General features: G+C 41.3%; 1 protein-coding gene across 1 annotated transcript in view; it reads left to right on the top strand.

The window, feature by feature from the left end:
- GPBP1L1 (GC-rich promoter binding protein 1 like 1) overlaps window positions 1–23672 on the top strand; it is a gene marked incomplete at its 5' end in the record, with an annotated part of 58282 nt that extends 34610 nt beyond the window's left edge. The window contains 7 exons of the mRNA XM_079720692.1: window positions 9931–10003; window positions 11251–11444; window positions 18789–18929; window positions 19393–19551; window positions 20941–21065; window positions 21958–22060; window positions 22773–23672. Of these exons, the coding sequence (XP_079576818.1) occupies window positions 9931–10003; window positions 11251–11444; window positions 18789–18929; window positions 19393–19551; window positions 20941–21065; window positions 21958–22060; window positions 22773–22925 (948 nt within the window). The 3' untranslated portion in view covers window positions 22926–23672. The remainder of the gene's footprint in view (window positions 1–9930; window positions 10004–11250; window positions 11445–18788; window positions 18930–19392; window positions 19552–20940; window positions 21066–21957; window positions 22061–22772) is intronic.
- Between the last annotated feature and the right edge of the window lie 490 nt (window positions 23673–24162).

The following is a 24162-nucleotide window of genomic DNA, read 5'->3' as shown; positions in this document are numbered from 1 at the left end:
CTATATTTGTACCTTGGACAAGTAGTAACCCTAATTTCCCCTGAGTTGTTCGATGGTAATGTCTACCTTCCAACACTGTAGTAAGGAATAAAGATCACATATGTTGGGACTTCCTGGTGGCGCAGTGGTTGGGAATCCACCTGCCGGTGTGGGGGACATAGGTTCGATCCCTGGTCTGGGAAGATCCCACATGCCACGGAGCAACTAGGCCCATGTGCCACAACTATTGAGCCTGTGTGCCACAACTACTGAAGCCCGTGAGCCTAGAGCCCATGCTCCGCAACAAGAGAAGCCACTGAAATGAGAAGCCCGCAACCGCAATGAAGAGTAGCCCCCGCTCGCCACAACTAGAGAAAGCCCACGCGCAGCAACGAAGACCCAACACAGCCAAAGATAAATAAAGTAATTAATTTTTTAAAAAAAGATCATATATGTTGAATGATGTATGCGAAACATATAGCACAGACCTTGACAGACAGAGTTGTTTTTTGTTTTTATTTGGCTTTGCCAGGTCTTAGTTGCGGCATGTGGGATCTTTAGTTGCCACACGCACAATCTTTTTAGTTGGCGGTATGTGAACTCTTAGTTGTGGCATGTGGGATCTTGTTCCCTGACCAGGGATTGAACCTGGGCCCCCTGCATTGGGAGCGTGGTGTCTTAGCCACTGTACCAACCAGGGAAGTCCAGGGTTTTTAATATTTTTTATTTATTTTTATTTATTTTTTTTAAATGGCCACTCTGGGAGGCATGCAGGATCCTAGTTCCCCAAACAGGGATCAAACCTGAGCCCCCTGTAGTCAAAGTGTGGAGTCTTAACCATTGGACCACCAGGGAATTCTGACACATAGGTGTGTTTTTTGTTTTTTGGGTTTTTGTGGGGGGTTTTTGCTTTTTGTGTTTGTTTTGGTGGGGGTTGTTTTTTTTTTTTTGGAGTCTTTATTGAATTTGTCACAGTATTGCTTCATTTCATGTTTTGGTTTTTTGGCCTTGAGGCATGTGGGATCTTAGCTCCCCAACCAGGGATCAAACCCACACCCCCTGCACTGGAAGGTGAAGTCTTAACCACTGGACTGCCAGGGAAGTCCCATGACACATAGGTTTTTATTTATTTATTTATTTATTTATATTTTTATTTTTTATTTATTTTTTTTTTTGCGGTATGCGGGCCTCTCACCGCTGCGGCCTCTCCCGCTGTGGAGCACAGGCTCTGGACGCGCAGGCCCAGCGGCCACGGTGCACAGGCCCAGCCGCTCCGGGGCACGAACCCGTGCCCCCTGCATCGGCAGGCGGACTCTCAACCATTGCGCCATCAGGGAAGCCCCGACACATAGGTTTTTAAATGGTAGCTATTATTAAATGTGGGTGAGAGCCTTGTATTTGGCAGTTTGATATGCCCTCCCAAGAATTAGAGAATGAATTGGTGATGAGTGGTACACTGTTCCTTGGAGAAGGAGGAGCCAGGAGTGAGGGTAGAGTCTTGCAGGATTGAAGCTTTAATGTGTATGCAATCTGAGGAGTAAGAAATTTGTGGAGAGAAGGGATTCTGAAAAGGTAGCAACAGTGTAGCCATAGCTTTGAGTCTTCCCAAGTTCTCCTGTAAATATCAGGAGCAGTATTAGGATGTTTACTCTCACTACTTATGTTTAGCAGTGTACTGGAGATCCTAGCAAGTGCAATAAGGCAAGAAAAAGAAATAAAATACGTACAAATTAAAAGGAAGAAATAAAAGTTTCTATTCACAGGTGACATGATTGCTTACATAGAAACTCCTAAGGACTCTATAAAGACTTAACAAGGTTTTAGGATACAAAGTCAATATTTTTGAAAAAGTCACTTGTGTTTTTATATACAGTTGACCCTTGAACAACATGTTGTTCAAGGATTTGAACTGAGCATGTCCACTTGTATGCAGATTTTTTTTAGTAGTATATACTACAGTATGATCTGCAGTTGATTGAATCCACAGATGCAGAACCCAACAGTTTATATGTATACAGAGGGCTTACTGTAAGTTATACTTGGATTTTCCACTGTGCTGAGTGAGGGTTGGTGCCCCTAACCCCTGCATTGTTTGATGGTCAACTGTGCTAGAAATAAGTATTTTATAAAATGAAGTTTTATAAAATGCTTTTTATAAAATTTTTAAAAATCTTTTAGGGCTTCCCTGGTGGCGCAGTGGTTGAGAGTCCGCCTGCCGATGCAGGGGACGCGGGTTCGTGCCCCGGTCTGGGAGGATCCCACATGCCGCGGAGCGGCTGGGCCCGTGAGCCATGGCCGTTGAGCCTGCGCGTCCGGAGCCTGTGCTCCGCAACGGGAGAGGCCACAACAGTGAGAGGCCCACATACCGCAAAAAAAAAAAAAAAAAAAAAAAAATCTTTTAAAAACTGCTTAGGAATAAATTTAACAGAAGATGTGAGAGACATCAATACTGAACCACAAAATATTGCCAAGAGAAATTAAAGATCTAAATAAAAGGCGAGGGCTTCCCTGGTGACGCAGTGGTTGAGAGTCTGCCTGCCGATGCAGGGGACACGGGTTCGTGCCCCGGTCCGGGAAGATCCCACATGCCGCGGAGCAGCTAGGCCCGTGAGCCATGGCCGCTGAGCCTGTGCGTCCGGAGCCTGTGCTCCGCAACGGGAGAGGCCACAACAGTGAGAGGCCCGCGTACTGCTAAAAAAAAAAAAAAAAAGGAGAGATACATTTTGAATTGGAAGACTCAATGATTAGGACATCAATTTTACAGATTCTGCACAAGCCTAACGAGCATGCTTTCTTACATAAAGTGGCAAATTTTTTCTGAAATTTATATTGAAATGAAAAGACCTAGAATATCTAAAGCAATCTTGAAAAAGAACAGTCGGAGGATTTATATTCCCTAACTTTAAGACTTCATATAAAGCTACAGTAATCAAAATAATGTAACATTATTATGAGGACAGAGTGATAATAGGGCAGAATAGAGAGCCCAGAAATAAACGTACATTTATATGATCATTTGATTTTCAACAGAGGTACCAAAGCAGGCTAATGGAGAAAGAAATGTGTTTTTAACAAACTGCTGGAACTATATCTATAGATATAGATATGTGTGTGTGTGTGTGTGTGTGTATGTGTGTGTGTATATATATATATATATCTTCTCTATCCCTACCACCTAGCATACAAAAAAATGAATTTGAGATGAATTATAGACCTAAATGTAAGGCCTGAAACTAAGAAAACTTAGGAGAATATCTTTCTCACATAGGGGATTAAAAAAAAAAAGATTTCTTTGGACCCAGGGAGCAATAACCATAAAGGGGAAAACACTGATAAATGCGGCTTCATCAAAATTGAAAACTTCTGGACTTCCCTGGTGGCACAGTGGTTGAGAGTTCGCCTGCTGATGCAGGGGTTACGGGTTCGTGCCCCGGTCCGGGAGGATCCCACATGCTGTGGAGCAGCTGGGCCCGTGAGCCATGGCCGCTGAGCCTGCGCGTCCGGAGACTGTGCTCCGTGATGGGAGAGGCCATGGCAGTGAGAGGCCCGTGTACCGCAAAAAAATAAATAAATAAATAAATAAAATTAAAACTTCTGCTTATTTCACAGACTCAGAGAAAATATTTGCAGAACATAGATTTGAAAAGGGGCCTGTTCCCATAATGTGAATAACTCCTACAACTCAAATTTTTTTTAAAACATAAACAAGATTTGAACAGATGCTTCACAAAGGAAGATAGATGAATGGCCAGTAGGCACATGAAAAAACTGGTCAGTGTCATTAGTCATAAGGGAAATGTGGAAATTCAAATTAAGACCACTATGAGATACTGCTACACACCCACCAGGATAGCTAATATTTAAAAGTCTGAAAATACTAAATTTGGTGACATTTTTGAGCACTTGGAAGTCTCATACATTGTTAGCAGGAGTGTATAGTAGTACAACCATTTTGCGAAAAGGAAGGTCTGACAGTTTCTTATAAAACTAAGCATAAACCTTACCCTGTGACCCAATACTTCCATTTCTAGGTATTTGCTAAAGAGAAATGAAAACCTGTGTACATTTATTGTAATTTTATTCATAGTAACACAAGACTGGGATTTTTTTTTTTTTTTGCTGCCGTGCTGCATGGCTTGTGGGATCTTAGTTCCCTGACCAGAGATTGAACCCGGGCCCTCAGCAGTGAAACCACAGAGTCCTAACCACTGGACCACCAGGGAATTCCCAGGAAATAATTTAAATGTCTGTCAAAACAGGAATAGAAAAATTGTGGTATAATCATGTAATGGGCTACTTATGCAGTAATAAAAAAGAATGACTGATAAAACAACATGATGAATCTCAGTGAAGCTTTTACACAATAAGGTACATACTGTATGATTCCATTTATATGACATTCTAGAATAGGCAAATAATCTATGGTGAGAAAGAAAAACAGTGGTTGCCTGTGTGGAGTGGAGATTGGGGAAGGGCATTAGGAAACTTTCTGGTTGTAGAAAGTAGCTTTATCTTTATAGATTTGGGGGAGGTATAAGTATTTTTCAAAACTCATGGAATGGTCTACTTGGTGCATTTCATTGTGTGTAAATGTTATTTGATTAAAAAATAGATTTATGTCACTGGTCATGGAACAAACATAACACAAGCCTCCTGATGTGATTCACCTGAGGAGTGCCCTCCAAAAATTCATAACCTGAATCTAACCATGAGGAAAAATCACACAAACTCACATTGAGGTTACTATAAAAGAATTTTAAAAGATTCTACAAAAGAACTAGGCTGAGTACTCTTTTAAAAAGTTATGGTCATGGTGGGGAAAGTTCCAGATTAAAGAAGACTAAAGAGATAGGACAATTAAAGGCAACATTTAAACCTAGACTGGATACTGGATGAGGGAAAAACAGTGATTTTAAACTTTGTTTTCCGGTAAAAGTATCAGTGTTACAGTTTGAATAAGAGTTGTAGATTAGATAATAGTATTTATCAATGTAAATTTCCTGATTGTTATAATTGTACTATGATTATGTAAGAGAATATCCTTCAAGTCCTTCAACCTGCAGATAGTTCAGGAAAAATATATATTTACAGAGAATTGTGGAACAAATGTGGTAAAATGTTGACATGAGACTGTAGATGCACGATATATAGGAATTCTTTGTATTATATTTGCAACATTTTTGTAAGTCTGAAATTAAGGAATAAGTTAAGAAAGAACACAAAGCAACTAGGATTGAAGAACCAAAAAAATCCATGGACAGGGACTTCCCTGGTGGTCCAGTGGTTAAGAATCAGTCTTGCAATGCAGGGGACACCAGTTCGATCCCCGGTCAGGGAACTAAGATGCCACATGCTGCAGGGCAACTAAGCCCGAGCGCCACAACTAGAGAGCCCGCGTGCTCTGGAGCCCGCACACCACAACTAGAGAGAAGCCCACGCACTGCATTGAAGAGCCCCTGAGCCACAACAAAAGATCCCATGTGCCACAATTAAAACCCAACACAGCCAAATAAAAGATAGATTAGGTAAGTAGGTAGGTAGGTAGATAGAAGATAGATAGATTTTTTAAATTATACTCAAAAAATCCATGGATATCATCTATAACAAAATAAAGTGAGGTATCACAACATAGAGACAAACCACTAAAAGCTATAAAATCTGACTGGTATTGTGTTAGCAGTTGTGCAGGAGAAACTGAAGGAAGCAACAGGGCATCTGACAACCCCAGGATTTCCAGAAGAGCCAGTAATTGTTCTAGAAAGCTTAGAGAACATTTGAGAAGAGCAGCTAGAAATTAGGAGTGGTTTTCCATATTTCCAAAACTAGTAAATACAGAGATGTTCTGGGATAAGGTATAAGGGTCTGACTGGACCAATCAGTAGAGAGAAATCACACAATAATTCGAACGAGGAAAGTTAATATAAAGAATTATTTTTATTTTTATTTTATTTTTTTTTTTTTTTAATTTATTTATTTTATATTTATTTTTGCTGTGTTGGGTCTTCGTTTCTGTGCGAGGGCTTTCTCCAGTTGCGGCGAGCGGGGACCACTCTTCATCGCGGTGCGTGGGCCTCTCACTATCGTGGCCTCTCTTGTTGCGGAGCACAGGCTCCAGACGCGCAGGCTCACTAGTTGTGGGTCATAGGCTCTAGAGCGCAGGCTCAGTAGTTGTGGCGCACGGGCTTAGTTGCTCTGCAGCATGTGGGATCTTCCTGGACCAGGGCTCGAACCCGTGTCCCCTGCATTAGCAGGCGGATTCTCAACCACTGTGCCACCAGGGAAGCCCATAAAGAATTATTAACTGTAACAGGATGGGGTAATGAGTGATTGGCTAGTAAATAGTAAAGAGAACGCTAAAGAATATAAAGAACTTATAAAGAATATAGAGTTCTAAAAAACTATAAAGAATTGGCAGATACAAGGAGCGGCCACGAACCCTTGGACTAAGACAGAGTGCCCAGGGAAGAGTCCCCTGTTGCCCCATCACCACCCCAGGATTGAGATCCAGACCTTATCGGAAAGGCCTTAGCTGTGGCTCACTGAATGGCAGAGCAGTTGCTAAGGTGCTTCTCCAGGGAACATGCTGGAAATCTGCCCTCTAGAGTACCTCGTAAAGCTGTCCATGGGATATGTCACTGCTACAAAACCACTCAAGTCAGCGCTCACTTGTACTTTAGAACCTGGCTTAGCAGGAGCAGAGTGCTGCAGGAACCTGCTGAGTAAGCACACAGGAACAAGAAGCAAAAGTCTCTCCTTGCGCTCTACTGACAAAATTAACATTCCAGCAAATTAACAAAGGGAAAGTTTTTTAAGTGCCCAGATACATTTACACAGAGCAAGCAGAAAGGATGACTTTGGAACCAAGAGACAATAAAGTTCAGCACAGAGTTCTATCACATTTAATACTAACTAGCCAATATTCCCATCCAGAACAAAGCCCCTCACTGAGGACAAAACTGTTGGAAATAGAATCCAGACTGAGCTGCAGGGACAGAGACAATAGAGACAAAGGGAAGAGAAGGTTCAGGTACAAGGCATGGGGAGGAGGAGGTGAGCCGGGACATCAAAGAAAGTGTGCCATCTTTTTGAGCACGCCATGAAGACAACAGAAGAGAGCTATAAAGTGTGATGTTAGAAAGCTATCTTGATCCACAGTCACAAAAATTGATCACATAAAAATGAACAACATAAAAGGATCAAGAGAATAAGGAACAGAGTAACATTTCTACAGACAATGCAAATTACACCTGTAAGATGTGCACAAAACGGATAAGAACCATAACCTGTTATTTTAAAAATTGAACAAATGGTACAAGAACGACATAACCAGAAAATTTCACAGTGCTAGAACTTGGGAAAGAAGTAATAAGAGATTTCAGAAAAAAGACTAAACAAGAAGGAGCACAAGACAATAAACACTAGTGTTTTTCAAGAATTAGACAAAGGAAGCTTTTTAAATGAAGAAAAAATAGATTAAAATTAAGAATTGAAAAAAAAAGATACAGAAATTTGGCAAAAAAAATCCAAAAGATCTCCCCTGCAAAAAATAATATAATGATAATATAAAATAACAAAAGTGAATAGCTTAAGTGCTAAAAAGTATAATTCAAGAATAATTTCATGAAATACAGTAAGACTTGAAACTACAAATTGAAAGGACAGCCAGAACAGCCAACACTTAGAAGAAAAATATCCTTTGGACATGCAGACGTAAAGAACAAGTCACTTACAAAAGAAAGAAAATCACACAATTTGACAACGAAGCTTTATAACACAAATCAATGGTGTAACAATTAGAATACTCAAGCAAAGAAAATGTGAGCCAAGGATTTTTTACTCTGTCACAATTTATTCATCTAGACTCCTTTTGCCTTTACTATTCCATCCAGAAGAGTGTATTTACCTGTCCATATTCTGTCTGATTTGTCCCTTTGTATACTGAATTAATAGTTCAGATTGTATCCGTACTTGCTCTATGCTAGTGGGTCTCCTCTTGACAGGTTGAAAATATACACCTGCTGGGGCCCCACTTCTGGAGGTTTTGATTCAGAAGCTCTGCAGTCGAGTCTGTGCATCTTTCTATTTCTTGTTTAATGTCCCATGGTCATTTGTGCTGAAAAGCCATTTTCCTACTCTGTACCAGATTGTAAAGTTTGGGTTTGGGCACCAGTGTCATCCTCACACCCCCATACAATTCGTTACTAAGTTGAGTCTGTTACTCTTAACACTTCTCGATCCTTCCCATCATCTCTTCCTCTACTCCTGTCCCCTTCATACTTTCCTGTACTAGGAAACTGGTCTCCTAATAGTCTCCTAGTTGTTTATAGCCCTAAAATACATCCTTCAAGCTGCTACCAGACTTGTAAACTAATGGTTGGATCATGTTAACTGCATGAGAGATGGATTCCCATCCCTAAAGAATAAAATTCAATCTCCCTTAAAAATACTCCACAATCTGGCTCTTACCTACTTTGCCAGACATCTCTTTCCCCAAAGAAAGGTCCTCTCATTCCCTAGCACTAATGCTGAACTATTTGCAGATCTCTTTTTCATGTTTTTCCTGTCTTGGTGTTCATTCAGCATTCTGTTGATGGAATCATCCACTTTCCAGCTTTGGAATTCATCATTAAGGACTCTTCTTAGTCTCCTCTAATGAAACCTTTTCTGATAGCACTTCTCTTTCTAGTGGAATTGACTATTCCTTCCTTAGTACTCCTTCTTCCCTAATGTGAATTTTTATCATAGTCCCTATAATCTTTTTTTTTTTTTTGATGTGGACCATTTTTAAAGTCTTTATTGAATTTGTTACAATATTGCTTCTGTTTTATGTTTTGGCTTTTTGGCCGTGAGGCATGTGGGATCTTAGCTCCCTGACCAGGGATCAAACCTGCACCCCCCCTGCATTGGAAGGTGAGGTCTTAACCACTGGACTGCCAGGGAAGTCCCCCCATAACCTTTTTTTTTTTTTTTTTTTTTTTTTTTTTGCGGTACGCGGGCCTCCCACTGTTGTGGCCTCTCCCGTTGCGGAGCACAGGCTCCGGACGCGCAGGCTCAGCGGCCATGGCTCACGGGCCCAGCCGCTCCGCGGCATATGGGATCCTCCCAGACCGGGGCACGAACCCGTGTCCCCTGCATCAGCAGGCGGACTCTCAACCACCGCGCCACCAGGGAGGCCCCCCCCCATAACCTTTTATTATACTTACTTGTCTACAAGTTTATCTTTGTAGTAAGACTGTGACCCTTGTGGGGATAAGGATTCTTCTTAATTGTCTTAATTGCCTTTGTATTCCTAGCACATGGTGTGCCTCTGCCCTAAAGCAGTCCATTAGAAATGCTATGAATACTCATATTTCACTGACCAGATTATGCTCCTTAAATCTGAGAAAAGGGATTCACTTTCTTGTTCATTTAGCTTTCTGTGCCTCCTTAGTTGGCATACATATCCTACAGGAAGATGAGAACTTGCACACTTACTCTGTTTTTTTTTTTTGTTTGTTTGTTTGTTTTTATTTTTTTTGCGGTACACGGGCCTCTCACTGCTGCGGCCTCTCCCGTTGCGGAGCACAGGCTCCGGACGCGCAGGCCCAGCGGCCATGGCTCACGGGCCAAGCCGCTCTGTGGCATCTGGTATCCTCCCAGACCGGGGCACGAAACCGCGTCCCCTGCATCGGCAGGCGGACTCCCAACCACTGCGCCACCAGGGAAGCCCCACTCTGTTTATTTTTTTAAAAATTTTTTAATCCTCTTATATTAAAGGAAATGAAAGCCAAGAGAGCCTGAGATTGATTTTGCATTTCAACATCATCTGTTTGTTAATTCTGAATACACTGTTAGAGTGCTGCTGATACATAGTTACCAATATTTGATAGGTTCCATGGTGAATGCTACTTTTCAAAAAGTGCTGAAATGATTAGTTTTCTGTATCAACCATTAATACCCCTTTTTTCCTAGCCTTCTTTGAATCCAGAAGCTGGCAAACAGAATCAGCCATGCAGACCTATTGGGACCCCTTCTGGAGTGTGGGGTAGGTAGATTTTGCCATTTTTAAAGGCACAACTTTAAATTTTTCTTAGCAGGGAGAGGAGAAAAAATTCTTTATCTGTTTTTTTATTCGTTTGTTTCTTTATCTCTGGTTTCTCACCTCATCCATTTGCACATGGTAACTAACTCTGCCCAGCTCTTACTCTGCCCCCCAAAATACTGTTGAGATGTAATGGTAGTAGAGTCAGAATACAGACAATTGAGAGCTTGTAGAGCCCTGAATTTGAAAGCAGATTTTAAGCAAAGGGAGAATAATATAATATGCTCATAAGAAGTAATTTTTAATGTTGCTGATTTGCTTATAACAATTAAATTGAATTTTAATGTATTATAGTTGTCTCCTTAATATTTGGTAGACAACTATATCCTAGCCATTCTTTCATATTACTAACTACTCTTCTAAAGTGTTCTTTGAAAGGCTAAATAATACCACGTCCCAGAGAACATTTTGTTCAACCAGGTTCCGTTAGATGAGTGGGGTGTTGTTTTTGTTTTTGGCAATTATCAATGATGTTTGTTGTATAGGGCAGGGGGAAACCTATAAATACACACATTTGTATGTATATGTTCCTAATAACTAGCCTTATAAAAAGTTAGTAGAAAAATCAGTGTATTTCAAACCAAACCTGATCCTGTGGCATTGGGATCTTTGGCATTTACAAATTGTACTCTCCTAGTTCCTACATTAGATATGTTCAGTAGCCAGGCATCTTATTAGGAAGGCTTTAGTGTGTCTAAATACTGGGTTTGGATCTTGAGTTACAGGATTAAGAGCAATTGCTGTACCATTTCCCCTTTGTTAATGTATTGCTTTGCTCCAGTTTGCCTCATCAGAAGGTCCCATAGCAGACTCCTTTCTCCAACTTCCTCATCTCTCTGTGTTCTCATGCTGACAGGAGTAGCTACCCTTGGATATATTCTTGTTTGGTCTATGCCTGAGTGATCACACCGTGCATGAGGCATGTTATACCCTGAAAGACTTCTAACATCTTTGGGCTTTTTGGTTGATTATGAATTTAGAATCAAGTGTTTTCTTATGCTGCCTTTTTTCCTATGGTTCCTGGGTAAGTGTCACTTTTGAGAGTATCTGTTAAGTGCACACCAGGAAATGTTTGTCACTTAGTCTCAACTGTCAGCTCTTTGTTCAAAGTGAGGCCTTTGTTTGAACTATGCTTCGTGTTAACCAATAAGTTTGACATTCTTTTGTCTCTCCACTATTGTATTTCACAGAAAACCCACCTAGTGCCAAGCAGCCCTCCAAAATGCTAGTCATCAAAAAAGTTTCCAAAGAAGATCCTGCTGCTGCCTTCTCTGCTGCATTCACCTCACCAGGATCTCACCATGCAAACGGAAACAAATTGTCAACCATGGTTCCAAGTGTCTATAAGAACCTGGTTCCTAAGCCTGTACCACCTCCATCCAAGGTATGATTTGGAATCAGTGTAAGAACCTTATACAGCAGAGGTGGGAGAATAAATAAGAAAAAAAATTAGTAAATTTATTTTTTCCTGTTGAGTCACTCACCAGATATTCATTTGGTGCCATTAAGTTATATGTATAGTATTTTACTGTCTCCAAACTCTCTTCTGCTGCCAACTACATTTTTAGTGGGCCTCTCATACTCACTAGCTTCATCTCATAAACCTGCTTCTCTTGATTTGCTGTTTTCATTAATAACACCAACATTCATCTGGTCACGTAGCTGAGTATCATGGCTCCTGCTTTCTTCCTCCTGCTTACTCATTCCCCTCTCCCAAGCAGTTATAAAATCCCCATCAGTTTTTTCCTCTATGATATGCCCTTGTCATCTCACATTTACTGTTGTAGTGTACCCTTCTATTTCCTCATTTCTCTATTTTATCTTCCACAGAACTGCCAGAATGATTATCCTAAAACAGTTTGAATATATCACATCCCCTCCCATTAAGTCCCTTTAGTGATTCCAAACCATCTATATAGCAGGGGTTGGTAAACTTTATCTGTAAAGGGTCAGATGATAGATATTTTAGGCTTTGTTGGTCACATATGACATATGGTCTTTTTGTAATACATTCTTTTCTTTTTCTTTTTTCAACCATTTAAAAATGTAAAAAACATTATTAGCTCATGGACCATACAAAAATAGGCCTCAGGCCAGTTTTGGCCCAAGGGTCATGACTTAGCAACCCATGATGTTATAATACAGTGTCCAGACTCCTGAGCACTGGTGTGTATAATTCTATATAAGCCTAAGCCTAATCTATCTTTTACTGCCCTTTCTTTTCTTACCTGGGAGATTTTCCTTCATGTTTATGTCATCCTCTCTGTGAATCCTTTTCTATCACATACATCTAAAGATCTCATTAAGCCTTGTATCTGACTGAATAGCACTCTGTCTCTAATCACAATATTTATTGCATCTACTTCTTCATTTGGTTGTAATCTCCTTAAAGGCTTCAGGTCTTTTTCATATTTGTATCCCCTAGCACCCTCACAAAAGCACACAATAATTGCTTGAATGAATTCCAGCCACTGTAAGGAAACAATTAGATTTACTGTGTTATTGAGAGAAAAAAACAGTGAGCATTAATTCACTTTTCTGTGTGTGCAAGCACTTGTTTGGTGCTTAAGAGCAACACAAAGTACAACATTGGTCCTCACCCTCCATGGGCTAAAAGTCTAATAGGGATGACAAGATATAACAATATAAGGTCATGTGATTGTATATGAAATAAAATAACAACAAATCCTAAAAACAAATCTTAAACAGTTTGGAATAACTAAATTAATTAAGCACTATTTATTTATTTACACAGTTCAGAGGACCAAGGTTCAGCTTAGACTCTGACCATCAAGGGAAATTTTACTGAAAAACTAATTTGAACAGATCTTTGGAGGATGGTCCAGATTTGAATAGTCAGGGAAAGTCTGGAGAGTATTACAGATTAGAAGAGGTGGTTAAATAAAATGTTCTGAAAATAGAAAACACTGGGCATATATGAGGGATGGGGAATGAACCATTCTGATTACCTGGTAGCACTGGAAAAATACCAGGACTGAGGGTCATTATCCTAGTGTTAATGAAGCTTTCAGGGTGGATAAGATCTCTGAGGGAAAGAGGATAGAAGAAGAGTAAAGAATGGGACAATAAGACTTGGGGAAATACTTAATATTTCATAAATATTAGGAAAATAACAACATAGTCAACAGGATTAAGAAATTGTAATTCAGACATAGAAAAAATCGTATGCTATCACACATCTGGGTGGGTGAATTTAAGATGGCAGCCGGGGTTGTCAGCACTTGTCAATTGCTGCCAATAGGTTGAGGGAAATAACTGAAAAGGGGATTTGGACCTTAGCAGTTGGAAAGCTTTTGGTGACCTTTGAGTTGAGGTTTTAGGAGAGTAGTGTAAGGCTGAAAAACAAGATTTCAGAGGATTCTGGAATTATGTGAGTGGAAGTGGAGGTAGTGGCACCTTTGAGACTTGACAGTAAAAGGAAACAGAATATAGGTGGTGGTAAATTTAAGTGAAAGGGTGAAGAAAATCTGTAGGAAGAAGTCGCTGGGGACAACTTGAAATATACTTGAAAGGTCATTAAAGGATCATGGCCCAAGAAGAAATGAATGGGAATAAACTGATTGACACGTGGAATTATTTTTGAAAGGGGTTTAGGATACTTGTTCCTCTGATGTAGAAGGAAAAGAATATGAATTCAGTCAAGAGAGCAACTCCTATAAAGAAAGAAACTGGGGCTTCCCTGGTGGCGCAGTGGTTGAGAGTCCGCCTGCCGATGCAGGGGACACGGGTTCGTGCCCCGGTCCGGGAAGATCCCACATGCCGTCGAGCGGCTGGGCCCATGAGTCATGGCCGCTGAGCCTGTGCGTCCAGAGCCTGTGCTCCGCAACGGGAGAGGCCACAACAGCAAGAGGCCCGTGTACCGCAAAAAAAAAAAAAAAAAAAAAAGAAAGAAAGAAAGAAACTGTAGCATGGAAATTAACAGCAGGGCTTTGAAGTAGACAGATGACACTTTGCTCCTTCTTTGTGATACAACCTTGGACAAGTTTCTAACATTCTGAATCTCAATGTCATCATATAAAATGGAGGTAGTAGTGCCTGTCTTTTAAGGGTTTTTTGAGGAGAAAATGAGGTACTTGTAAGTGGTAATAAATGGTAGCTATTATTATCAGCATGACAGCATACCTTTTGTTTGTTCCATTCCTTTGGAGTTTATAAAGTTTTCGTAAGTGTTAACTTCATGTGAAATGTCTGCAAGCATTCTGTTAGGCAATAGAAGAAGAGTATAATAATGAGTGAGACAAAGTCATATCCTCAAGGATCTTAGAAGTCTTTTGGGGGAGAAGAAGTGACAAGGATAAAAGTCATAACACAGAGCTTAAGATCAGTTTAGCCCTGTTGTGTAGAACTGAGTTGAGGATAGAATGAAGATAGGAAAACTAAAGTAAAGTCTACTGTTAACTATTCTTGCAAAAGGTTAGTGAAGCCTGAACAGGGATGATGCAAGTGAGCAGAGAAGGGAGATGGTGATGGCACACAGTGGGAAGCAAATCAGAGGAGGAAAACAGGACACTGAGCATTCATCTCCAGGAAACTGGGATAACTGTGGAACCATTTCACTGAAGTTAGAGAAGAGAGAAAGCAGAGTTTTCAGGAAAAGTTGATAAGAGTGGTTCTGGGACCCTTGAATGTGAGATGTTAGAGGAAGGCAGAGATGAGATAACTAGTAGGTAGATGTGGATTTATCCATTCATTCATTTTCTCTACACGTTCAACAGTTATTAAACATCGAGTATTTGTGTATTTAAAAGCTATATGCCACTAGAGTCAGAAAAATAATCTCAAAGAGTTGCTGTCTAGTGAAGAGACACATATAAAAAATAATTGTACTGCCCTGCCTGGAGAGGGTCCTCAGAGCCTTTACAGATGAGGCCATATTTGAACTGGGTTTTGAAGTGGCAAAGGAAAGAGAACTACCATTCGTTGACATCTTACTATGTTCCAGGAATTCACTAGGCCTTTTACATATAATATTTACCTTAATTCTAGGATGTAGAAAATTATGTAATATATGAGGTTACATTGCTAATAAAATTATGGAGTTTGGGACTGTAAAACAAGGTTTGCCTAACTTAAACTAGGGCTCTTTCCACTGCCCGAGAATGCTTCCCATCTTGAAGGATAAAAAGGAGAGAGGAGGATGAGAATTCTGGTTTTAGAGTCAGACTTCACGCCACTCTAAGTACTTGGAATATAGTACTGACATATCCTAACTAGTCAACAAATGGTAGTTTTAAAACAGTAGGAGAGGGACTTCCCTGGTGTTCCAGTGGTTGGGAATCCACCTTCCAATGCAGGGGATGCAGGTTTGATCCATGGTCGGGGAACTAAGATCCCACATGCCACAGGGCAACTAAGCCCACACACAGCAACTAGAGAGAAGCCTGCGCGCTGCAACGAAGACCCAGAGCAGCCAAAAGAAAAACCAGTAGGAGTTTGTTAGGGAGCAAGTAGGTGGGGCATTCCAGGCAGAGGAACTATTTGTTACCAAAAAAGGGGGGGGGGCGGCTTCCTTGGTGCTCAGTGGTTAAGAATCCGCCTGCCAATGCAGGGGACACAGGTTCGAGCCCTGGTCTGGGAAGATCCCACATGCCACGGAGCAACAAAGCCTGTGCGCCAGAACTACTGAGCCTGTGCTCTAGAGCCTGCGAGCCCCGACTACTGAGCCCGCGTGCCACAACTACTGAAACTCGCATGCCTAGAGCCCGTGCTCTGCACAGGAGAAGCCACCGCAGTGAGAAGCCCGCACACTGCACGGAAGAGTAGCCCCCGCTCACCGCAACTAGAGAAAGCCCGCGCGCAGCAATGAAGACCCAGCACAGCCAAAAATAAATAAAATTAAATTAAATTAATATTAAAAAAAAAAGGAGGCAAAACATGCCATGTCTGGGAAAAGACAAGTGGATGGCTGGTAGTTGGGAAGTGGTGGGGAGAAGTAAGACTAAAGCCAAATGATGGAAGTCTTTATAAAAGCTCAAGTGAGAGTTTAGGGGTCATATTAGCTCCATGATTTTAACAATTTGAATGATTAAACAAATAACTAGTTTTTCTAATGAACTTCACCTAGGAACAGATTGCAGTAGAAGAGCACTGAGTATGCCTACATCCACTGAACAGACTGAAAGGAATTCAGGAGGCGAGAAGAGAATGAAGCGTCAGGGAATTGAGAAGGGAAAGAGGGACAGGTTCAGAAAAGATAGGTAACAAGTAATCTCTCCGTCTACAAAAACAGATATTTTAAAGCTGGCCATTGAATGTCATATGAAGACAAGATTTTTGCTTATTTATTGAAAGAGCTGTTTCATTAAAATGGGGATAGAGTTGAGTGTTGCAGGGAATTAAATAGTAAGAATGAACAAGTGAAAGACAGCAGATACTGACTTATGCAGAAAAGTTTGGAAATAAAAGGATTGTAGTAAAAGGGAGAATACATCTTTGTTTTTTTCCCCTTTGCTTCAGTAAGGTGGCTTAGCATGTTTGTAGATAAAATGGAAGAACTTACTAGAGAGAAAGATATTAAAGATACAAAGGAGAAATAATTGATAATTTCATAAAGGAATGAGAACAAACGGATGTAGAATGGTAGAAAGGGAGGGGGACCTGTCAAAGGAACTTGAGATGCAAAGGAGAGAATTGGGAAGAGTTTGGATCCAGTGACAAAATTTTTTTTTAATAACTTTATTTTATTTTTCAATTTATTTTTGGCTGCATTGGGTCTTCATTGCTGCACGTGGGCTTTCTCTAGTTGCAGCAAGCAGGGACTACTCTTTGCGGTGCACGGGCTTCTCTTTGCAGTGGCTTCTCTTGTCGCGGAGCACAGGCTCTAGGCGCGCGGGCTTCAGTAGTTGTGGCTCACAGGCTCTAGAGCGCAGGCTCAGTTGTTGTGGCACACGGGCTTAGTTGCTCCATGGCATGTGGGATCTTCCCAGGCCAGGGATCGAACCCACGTACCCCACATTGGCAGGCGGATTCTTAACCACTGCGCCACCAGGGAAGCCCCGGATCCAGTGACTTCTGACGTCAGTCCAGTAGGAGAAGACAGGAGCATTTGAGGTGGAGAGTTGAGGTTGATTTGGAGTTAGGAGAAAAGGAGAGGATATTTTAAAAAGAAAACAGCAGCTGATAATGTGATTCACTTTAGTGGATTCCTTCTTTTTTCCTTCCTTTATTGATTGAAGTGTGGTTGATGTACAATATATAAGTTACAGGTGTACAATATAGTGATTCATAATTTTTAAAGGTTATACTCCATTATTCCTCGTGTTGTACAATATATCCTTGTAGCTTATTTTATACGTAATAGTTTGTGCCTCACCTCAGTGGATTTCTACATATATAATTCCTCTAATAAAGGGGGTACAGGACATAATGGTTTTCTCTAGTGAGCCGCCAAACATATATAGTGTTTGAATTACTGAAAATTAAGTTGGAATAAAGTTGGACAGAGATGTCAGTATCCTGTTGCACGTAACACTGTCTGGTAAAACTATCGTACTACTGTGGCAGACACTCACCTGTTTCTGTGCCCTGAGGTGGCAATATTAAAAGAAAGAAAAGGCATCTGGTGACCCTGTGCAACTCTGGGAAACTATTGTCTTTGATATTTAGCCTGAATAAGCAGCCATCTTTAGATTTTCATCAGTGCAAGAAAAAAATTAATTTCCATTCCAGTTAGGTCGTTGTCTCTTTTATCTGCTGGCGTGCTCTTTTTGGAGGCATTGTGGAAAACCATATTGTATCCTAGTTGAGTAACCTCGGACAAATTACATAACTTTCTTAATGTCAGTGTAATTCTCTATAAAAATTTGACATAATTATACCTGATTGGGTTAAGAATTAAATAAAATAGATCAAGCATCTGGTACATAGTAGATAACTCTGTTAAGTTTATTCCTTTCTTTAGCCTATATTATCTTCTTTAATAACAAGAAAGAAATCCTTTTCACTCAGACCCTTCCTTTGTCCTAGAGATCTCTTGGTTCTAATTGTTTCATTTTGGAAAAACAGACTTTTTTACTTTCTTTAGCCTCACTCCATTGATGTGCCTCAGACAAGAGTGATTGACTCAGGAAAAATGGAGTATTCCATCTACACTATGCTGCCATCATAGTTGGGGTCAGGGCCAGAGTGACAGAATGGGCCCAGACCCCACAAGACTGAGTAAAAGAAGGACCTCTGGACTAAACCAGGATTGTCCAGCCATTTATATTGCCCACCCTGGCCTGTAACTAGCCTCCTGCCATCAGTGTTCCTAGAAAACATCATTTTTCTGATGTGCTCTTGGGAGGCAGGGGTTGTCAGGATTACATCAGAGGTTAACAAACAGCACACTATAAAAGAAAACATTTGGGGGGGTCAAATAAGTTTAGAAAATGCTGTGTAGTATATCTGCCTCTCAATTCACATATATAGTTAAGTGCTTTGAGAAACAGCACAGTAAAAGAAACCTGTTGTTGAACTATATTCAGCCTAGCATCTCCCAGGCTTATTGGACTAGGGCTCTGTTTTTGAGAAATACCTGTTAATATCCCATGGCTTTTCTGGTTCCTGTCTGTCTTTTTCCTTCAAGGTTATATACCTCCCAATCGTGTTGAGACAGGATAACTCTTGGAATTCATGTTTGCACATAACATTTCACTCCTTATGATCTTACAGGCTGAGCTTCTGTCTGCATGCTGTTCTGACTGATTTGTTCTCTCTTCCCGTGTAGCCCAGTGCATGGAAAGCTAACAGAATGGAACACAAATCAGGATCCCTTTCCTCTAGCCGGGAGTCTGCTTTTACCAGTCCAATCTCTGTTACCAAACCAGTAGTACTGGCTGGTGGTATAGTTTTAAGCTCTCCCAAAGAGGTGAGTGAGAATAAAGCTAAGCAGCCTTTTCTAAAGTTGCCATTTCCCATTTACCTAAACTGAGGTAAGCGTTGTGACATGTACAGCTCTAACTCCATTTCCTTTGTAGTTATGCTTAGCTCAAAGTCATTTTTTTACTGGTGATTCCCATTAGCATCCAAAGATGGGCAGCAGCTGGGTGGGGTCATTGCCCTTTGGTAAACCAGGGATGGCCTGTGTTTGACTGGCGTTATGCTGGCATCTGGAGAAAGATTGGAGAGGTGCTATTTAAACCATCTGGTTTTAACTGTAAGAACTCTGCAGAGCTGAAGTCTGTTTAAATGAAAAGGATAGTTTATTTTTGGTAAAAGAGTGATAAATAGGCTACCAGATTCTGGAAAGCAGTACCATGTAGAAGTGACCTAGAGAATCCCAGTACTTACTCTTTGCTGTCAAGAGCAACCTATTTGTGGTATTTGCCCAGAGCCCCGCCAGCACCACTCCTCCAATTGAGATCAACTCCTCTCGTCTGACCAAGTTGACCCGCCGAACTACTGACAGGAAGAGCGAGTTCCTGAAGACTCTGAAGGATGACCGGAATGGAGACTTCTCAGAGAGCAGAGACTGTGAGAAGCTGGAGGATGTAAGAGCAAAGGGTTTTTCTGGGGCAACATAAGTGTTTTTCTATGTTATACATGTACTTTTTGTTCTTAAGCGAGACAGATGTGGTACATTTTTTAAATGACAGAGATTTGCCTGGAGGAGTAACAGTCTATAATAAAGTGAGTTCAGTTCTTTGTTCAGCATATTTCAAATTAGGGCTCATTTCAGTGATAGCTGCCTTGGGACTTAGTGCTCTTAAACAGGGCAGCACTGCTTAAGCCTTGAATTGAAGTTGGTAAGAAGTTGGTAAATTATAGAAGCTTTTTTAAGGATTTTATATATATATATATATATATATATATTTTTTTTTTTTTTTTTTTTTTTTTTTTTTGGCTGCTCCAGGTCTTAGTTGCAGCATGCAGACTTCTTAGTTGCGGCATGCATGCAGGTCTAGTTGCCTGACTGGGATTGAACCTGGGCCCCCTGCATTGGGAGCACAGAGTCTTACTCACTGGACCACCAGGGACGTCCCTTTAAGGATTATATTTAATTCTAATATAAGAAAATCTGACGAATAGAACCGTAAAACAAGAGGGTTTCTTTTTGGTATCCTGCAACAGGAAGGTTAGAGTTCCCTGTCCAAGAGGGTAATGGCAGCTCATTCGTATTATCAGGAAACTTGTAAGCTTTGGTCACCTTGGAACTAGGGTAGTTGTGCTCCCATCCACATTCTAGTTAGGGAAAGGACAGAGCCAAACACCTGAAAAGGGATGTCTGTCCCTTTTTTAAATGCTTTCTTAAAAGCCACCCCTGCAATTTCTATTTTATTGGCCAACTGTCAAATAGCCACTCCTAGCTGCAAGGGAGCCTAGGAAAGTGAACTTTTTAAAAGCTGAGTGTGGGCTTCCCTGGTGGCGCAGTGGTTGAGAGTCCGCCTGCCGATGCAGGGGACACGGGTTCGTGCCCCGGTCTGGGAGGATCCCACATGCCGCAGAGCGGCTGGGCCCGTGAGCCATGGCCGCTGAGCCTGCGCGTCCGGAGCCTGCGCGTCCGGAGCCTGTGCTCCGCAAGGGGAGAGGCCACAACAGTGAGAGGCCCGCCTACCGCAAAAAAAAAAAAAAAAAAGCTGAGTGCATTGGTTCCTTAGTCCAAATCAGTAAGGAAGAATAGAAAATTGATATTGCATAGGCATCTAATAGCTTCTGCCACAGTTGACATAACCTGAAGTTAAGATGGTAGCCAGTTAGTATCCTTTGGAAATCTTATTAGCAAGATGAGCAAGTTCTCGTTTTTAAGTGGGAAAAACCTATTGGCTGAGATCCTCTTCTAGAAAGCATTTTCCTGGGTTCTGACTTCTTAATCTCTTAGATTGCTTATCTTGCCCCAAAGGGGTATTAAACCAAATATGTTCTTCCTTTCCTTATTGCAGTCAGAGGACAACAGCACACCTGAACCAAAAGAAAATGGAGAAGAAGGCTGTCATCAGAATGGTCTTGCTCTCCCCGTAGAAGACGAAGGGGAGGTCCTCTCTCACTCTTTGGAAGCAGAGCACAGGTAAGTGAGGGTCAGATCACAAGGCATGCAGTGTATGGCCTACAAGGAGTTTCAACATACTTAAGACATTTCAGAGTCCAGTACAGAGAGAAGTGCCCCCAGCACCACACCTTGTTCTCTCTGTGTGCCACAGGTCGGCCTGTTGCCCACTGGGTATTCCTTTACAGACTCAGCTAGCATTTTCACACCCTCCTCTCCAAGGCTTTCTTGTAGTTTAGTTTCAGACTCAGTTTACGGCTCCAGTTGGAAGGGGTGGGGTGGGGTGAGACCTGTTTCCTGGTGCTTTGTGGTGGCCCCTTGGCCCCTCCTGGCCCAAGTGAGTAGTTACCACAAGACCCCTTTAAGGGGCCTTGGGATTCATGAGGCCCGAGGTAATGGAGCTTGTTCTTTAAATGAGGGCCTTGAACACAGAGCCAGCCAAGCTGTGTGGGCAACTGGATGGCAGATGGGGCCTGCCAAGTACCTTCCTGAAAAGGGGCTCCTGTCCAGAGGAACTTCAAAAGGGGTCAACAAGATCACAAGGTTATGGAGTCCACAGTGCCATGAAATTAAAAGAGAACTTAGGTACATGTGGCTATGTGCTAATTTGCTCACGGGAGACAAAGTGAGATTTCTTCTGTTTCGTCTGTGGGATAGTTTGACTCTATACTACTACTTCTACCATCTCTTCTCTATAGCTCTTATGCTCTCCAGAGAGCAACTATGGAGATCCTCCATCTAATTCCAAGCACCTAAGTAGTCATAATTAAAGCTTATCCCACTGGGAAGAAAAGAAAAACCCAAGTTTCTTCTCTAACATCTAAGTGGGTACCATTGCCCCTGGGCTGGAAAGTTGTGGACTTCTTACTTATGCTTAAAGGTATATTTTTTTTGCCTGACCTGCCTCTACAAGGTTATTGAAAGCAATGGGATGGCAGGAGTATCCTGAAAATGATGAGAATTGCCTTCCCCTCACAGAGGATGAGCTCAAAGAGTTCCACATGAAGACAGAGGAGGTATGTCATCAACTTTTGCTGGAGACCAGTTAATGACTAGGAGAGAAAGGAGATAGGACAATTAGCAGATTTCAGAAAGCAGTATGTTATTTCATCCTGGAATCTCTAACTCCTTATCAGAACCACAAGGCTGTATTCCCGAGGTTATGGGTTGAGCCCTTGGTCTCTGGCTAAGCAGGCTAATAACCCTCTGCTTCCAGCGCTGTGGTTTACCTCTGGTACTCCAGCCAGAGCCAAGAAGCCAAACAGCCTATCTGAATTTCTTCAACAAATGCCTGGATTCTTTCTCTGAGTAAAACACTGCCAGGTCTCTACAAACTTCATGAAACTTACGTTCCGGTGGTATATGTTTAAAGCATAAATAACAATGGTGTTAAAATCCTATAAAGAAAAGTATAGGTTGACATAAAGACTTTGCTACTCAGAACTCTGTTCCCCTGTCATTGTCATCACCTGAGAACTTGTCGAAATAGGAAATCTCAAACTGTACCCCAGACATACTGAATCAGTCTGCATTTTAAAGAGATCCTTAGGTGATTCATTGGCACATTACAGTTTGAAAAGCACTGCTATAAGAAATCTTCAGTCTCTTAGAAGGGTCCCCCTCTACATTCTGCCTAGAATTGAATTGAGGCCTGGCCTTTCCCAGGTCCCATGGGCCAGTGTAGTTACTGATGGTTGTCTTTTTCTTTCTTTCCCATGCCAACCACAGCTGAGAAGAAATGGCTTTGGGAAGAATGGCTTCTTGCAGAGCCGAAGTTCTAGCCTATTCTCCCCTTGGAGAAACACTTATAAAGCAGAGTTTGAGGACTCAGACACGGAAACAAGTAGCAGTGAAACATCTGATGACGATGCCTGGAAGTAGGCATATAAATGCTTACTGTTAAATCTGACCCAGTAAACTCAGCTTGTGTGTTTAGGGGTTATACAGAAGAAATCGTTCTTTTCCTTTTCCTTTTCTTATGTTGTTGTTGAATACTTCGTGCACAAGGGAAATAATCATATCCCAAAGAGAGAGCGAGCGATTGGCTTGTTTAGCTTTTGTTGTTGTTCTTCCCTGTTATCTGCTTAATAGAACTTCGTGTGGTGGGAAAGATTTTTAAAACACATACACATACACACAGTATATATGGGGCGATGCACAGGTGGGAGCTGGCAGGGCAGAGAGGAGGAGACACTGGTCTGCAGCAGCAGCTTCTACTACCAGCCCTTGGGGCACTCACCCCTGTGCTCAAGCAATCATTGTCAATGACAAAGTGACTATTGAAGTTATAATTGTATTAAATTAATGCTAATAATTTGGATATTTTATTTTATTTCTGGCTGCTCGGGTAACATTAGCCCTTAACCCAGCATATATGGTTTTTTCACTTTTTTTTTTTTTCTTTCTGGGTACAGCTGTAAAATATTTGGATATAGGAAATGTTGTGTTATTCTTGCAGCCTTGATATTCAGGGTGGATTGTAAAATATACATTTTTGTGAGATTTCAAAGATTAAGATTATTTTGATAACATTATTTACAGATTTAAAAGATGTGGTTATCACAAGTCTGTTGAGGGGGAAAACTACTGCATAAAATAACTAACTTGGAATAAATATTTTGCATCAGTTTGGATTGTCTTGTGTAAGAAGTATATTTTCTTTAAAATTAGATGAGTGGATTCTTTTTTAGGGGAAATACTACTTTTAGAGGTCTGAGGGAAATCTGAATTCAGACACACCTGTTTCTCCTTTTAGCAGATATGTTTTTGATGCAGAAAAACCTGTGCAATAAACTACCAGTAATAAAATCAGAAACCCAAGTTTCCTTTCTGAAACTTTTCACTGCCCATGTATTTACCAGTGTGCCTATTTTAAGGAAGTCTGTGCCTCAATTTTTCTGCTAAATAAGAACATAGGGTGTCCTGGGCATTGTGCAAAGCCCTGGGAATGCAAGGAGCACCCAGCTCAGTAGGGTTACATAAAAAATGGAACCTTAGGCCAAGATCTGATGGACAATTAGAAGTTAAACTAAACCACAGATACTGAAACTGGCACTCTTTGGCCAGCCCTCCAGCACATGGTCCCTAGTGGATAGAGAGGCCCGAGATCATGCTCTAA

This window comes from Hyperoodon ampullatus (genome assembly GCF_949752795.1).
Source record: "Hyperoodon ampullatus genome assembly, chromosome: 2".
Taxonomy (NCBI): domain Eukaryota; kingdom Metazoa; phylum Chordata; class Mammalia; order Artiodactyla; family Ziphiidae; genus Hyperoodon; species Hyperoodon ampullatus.
The sequence above is the reverse complement of the archived record's forward strand: the minus strand, read 5'-3'. Positions and strand labels throughout refer to the sequence as shown.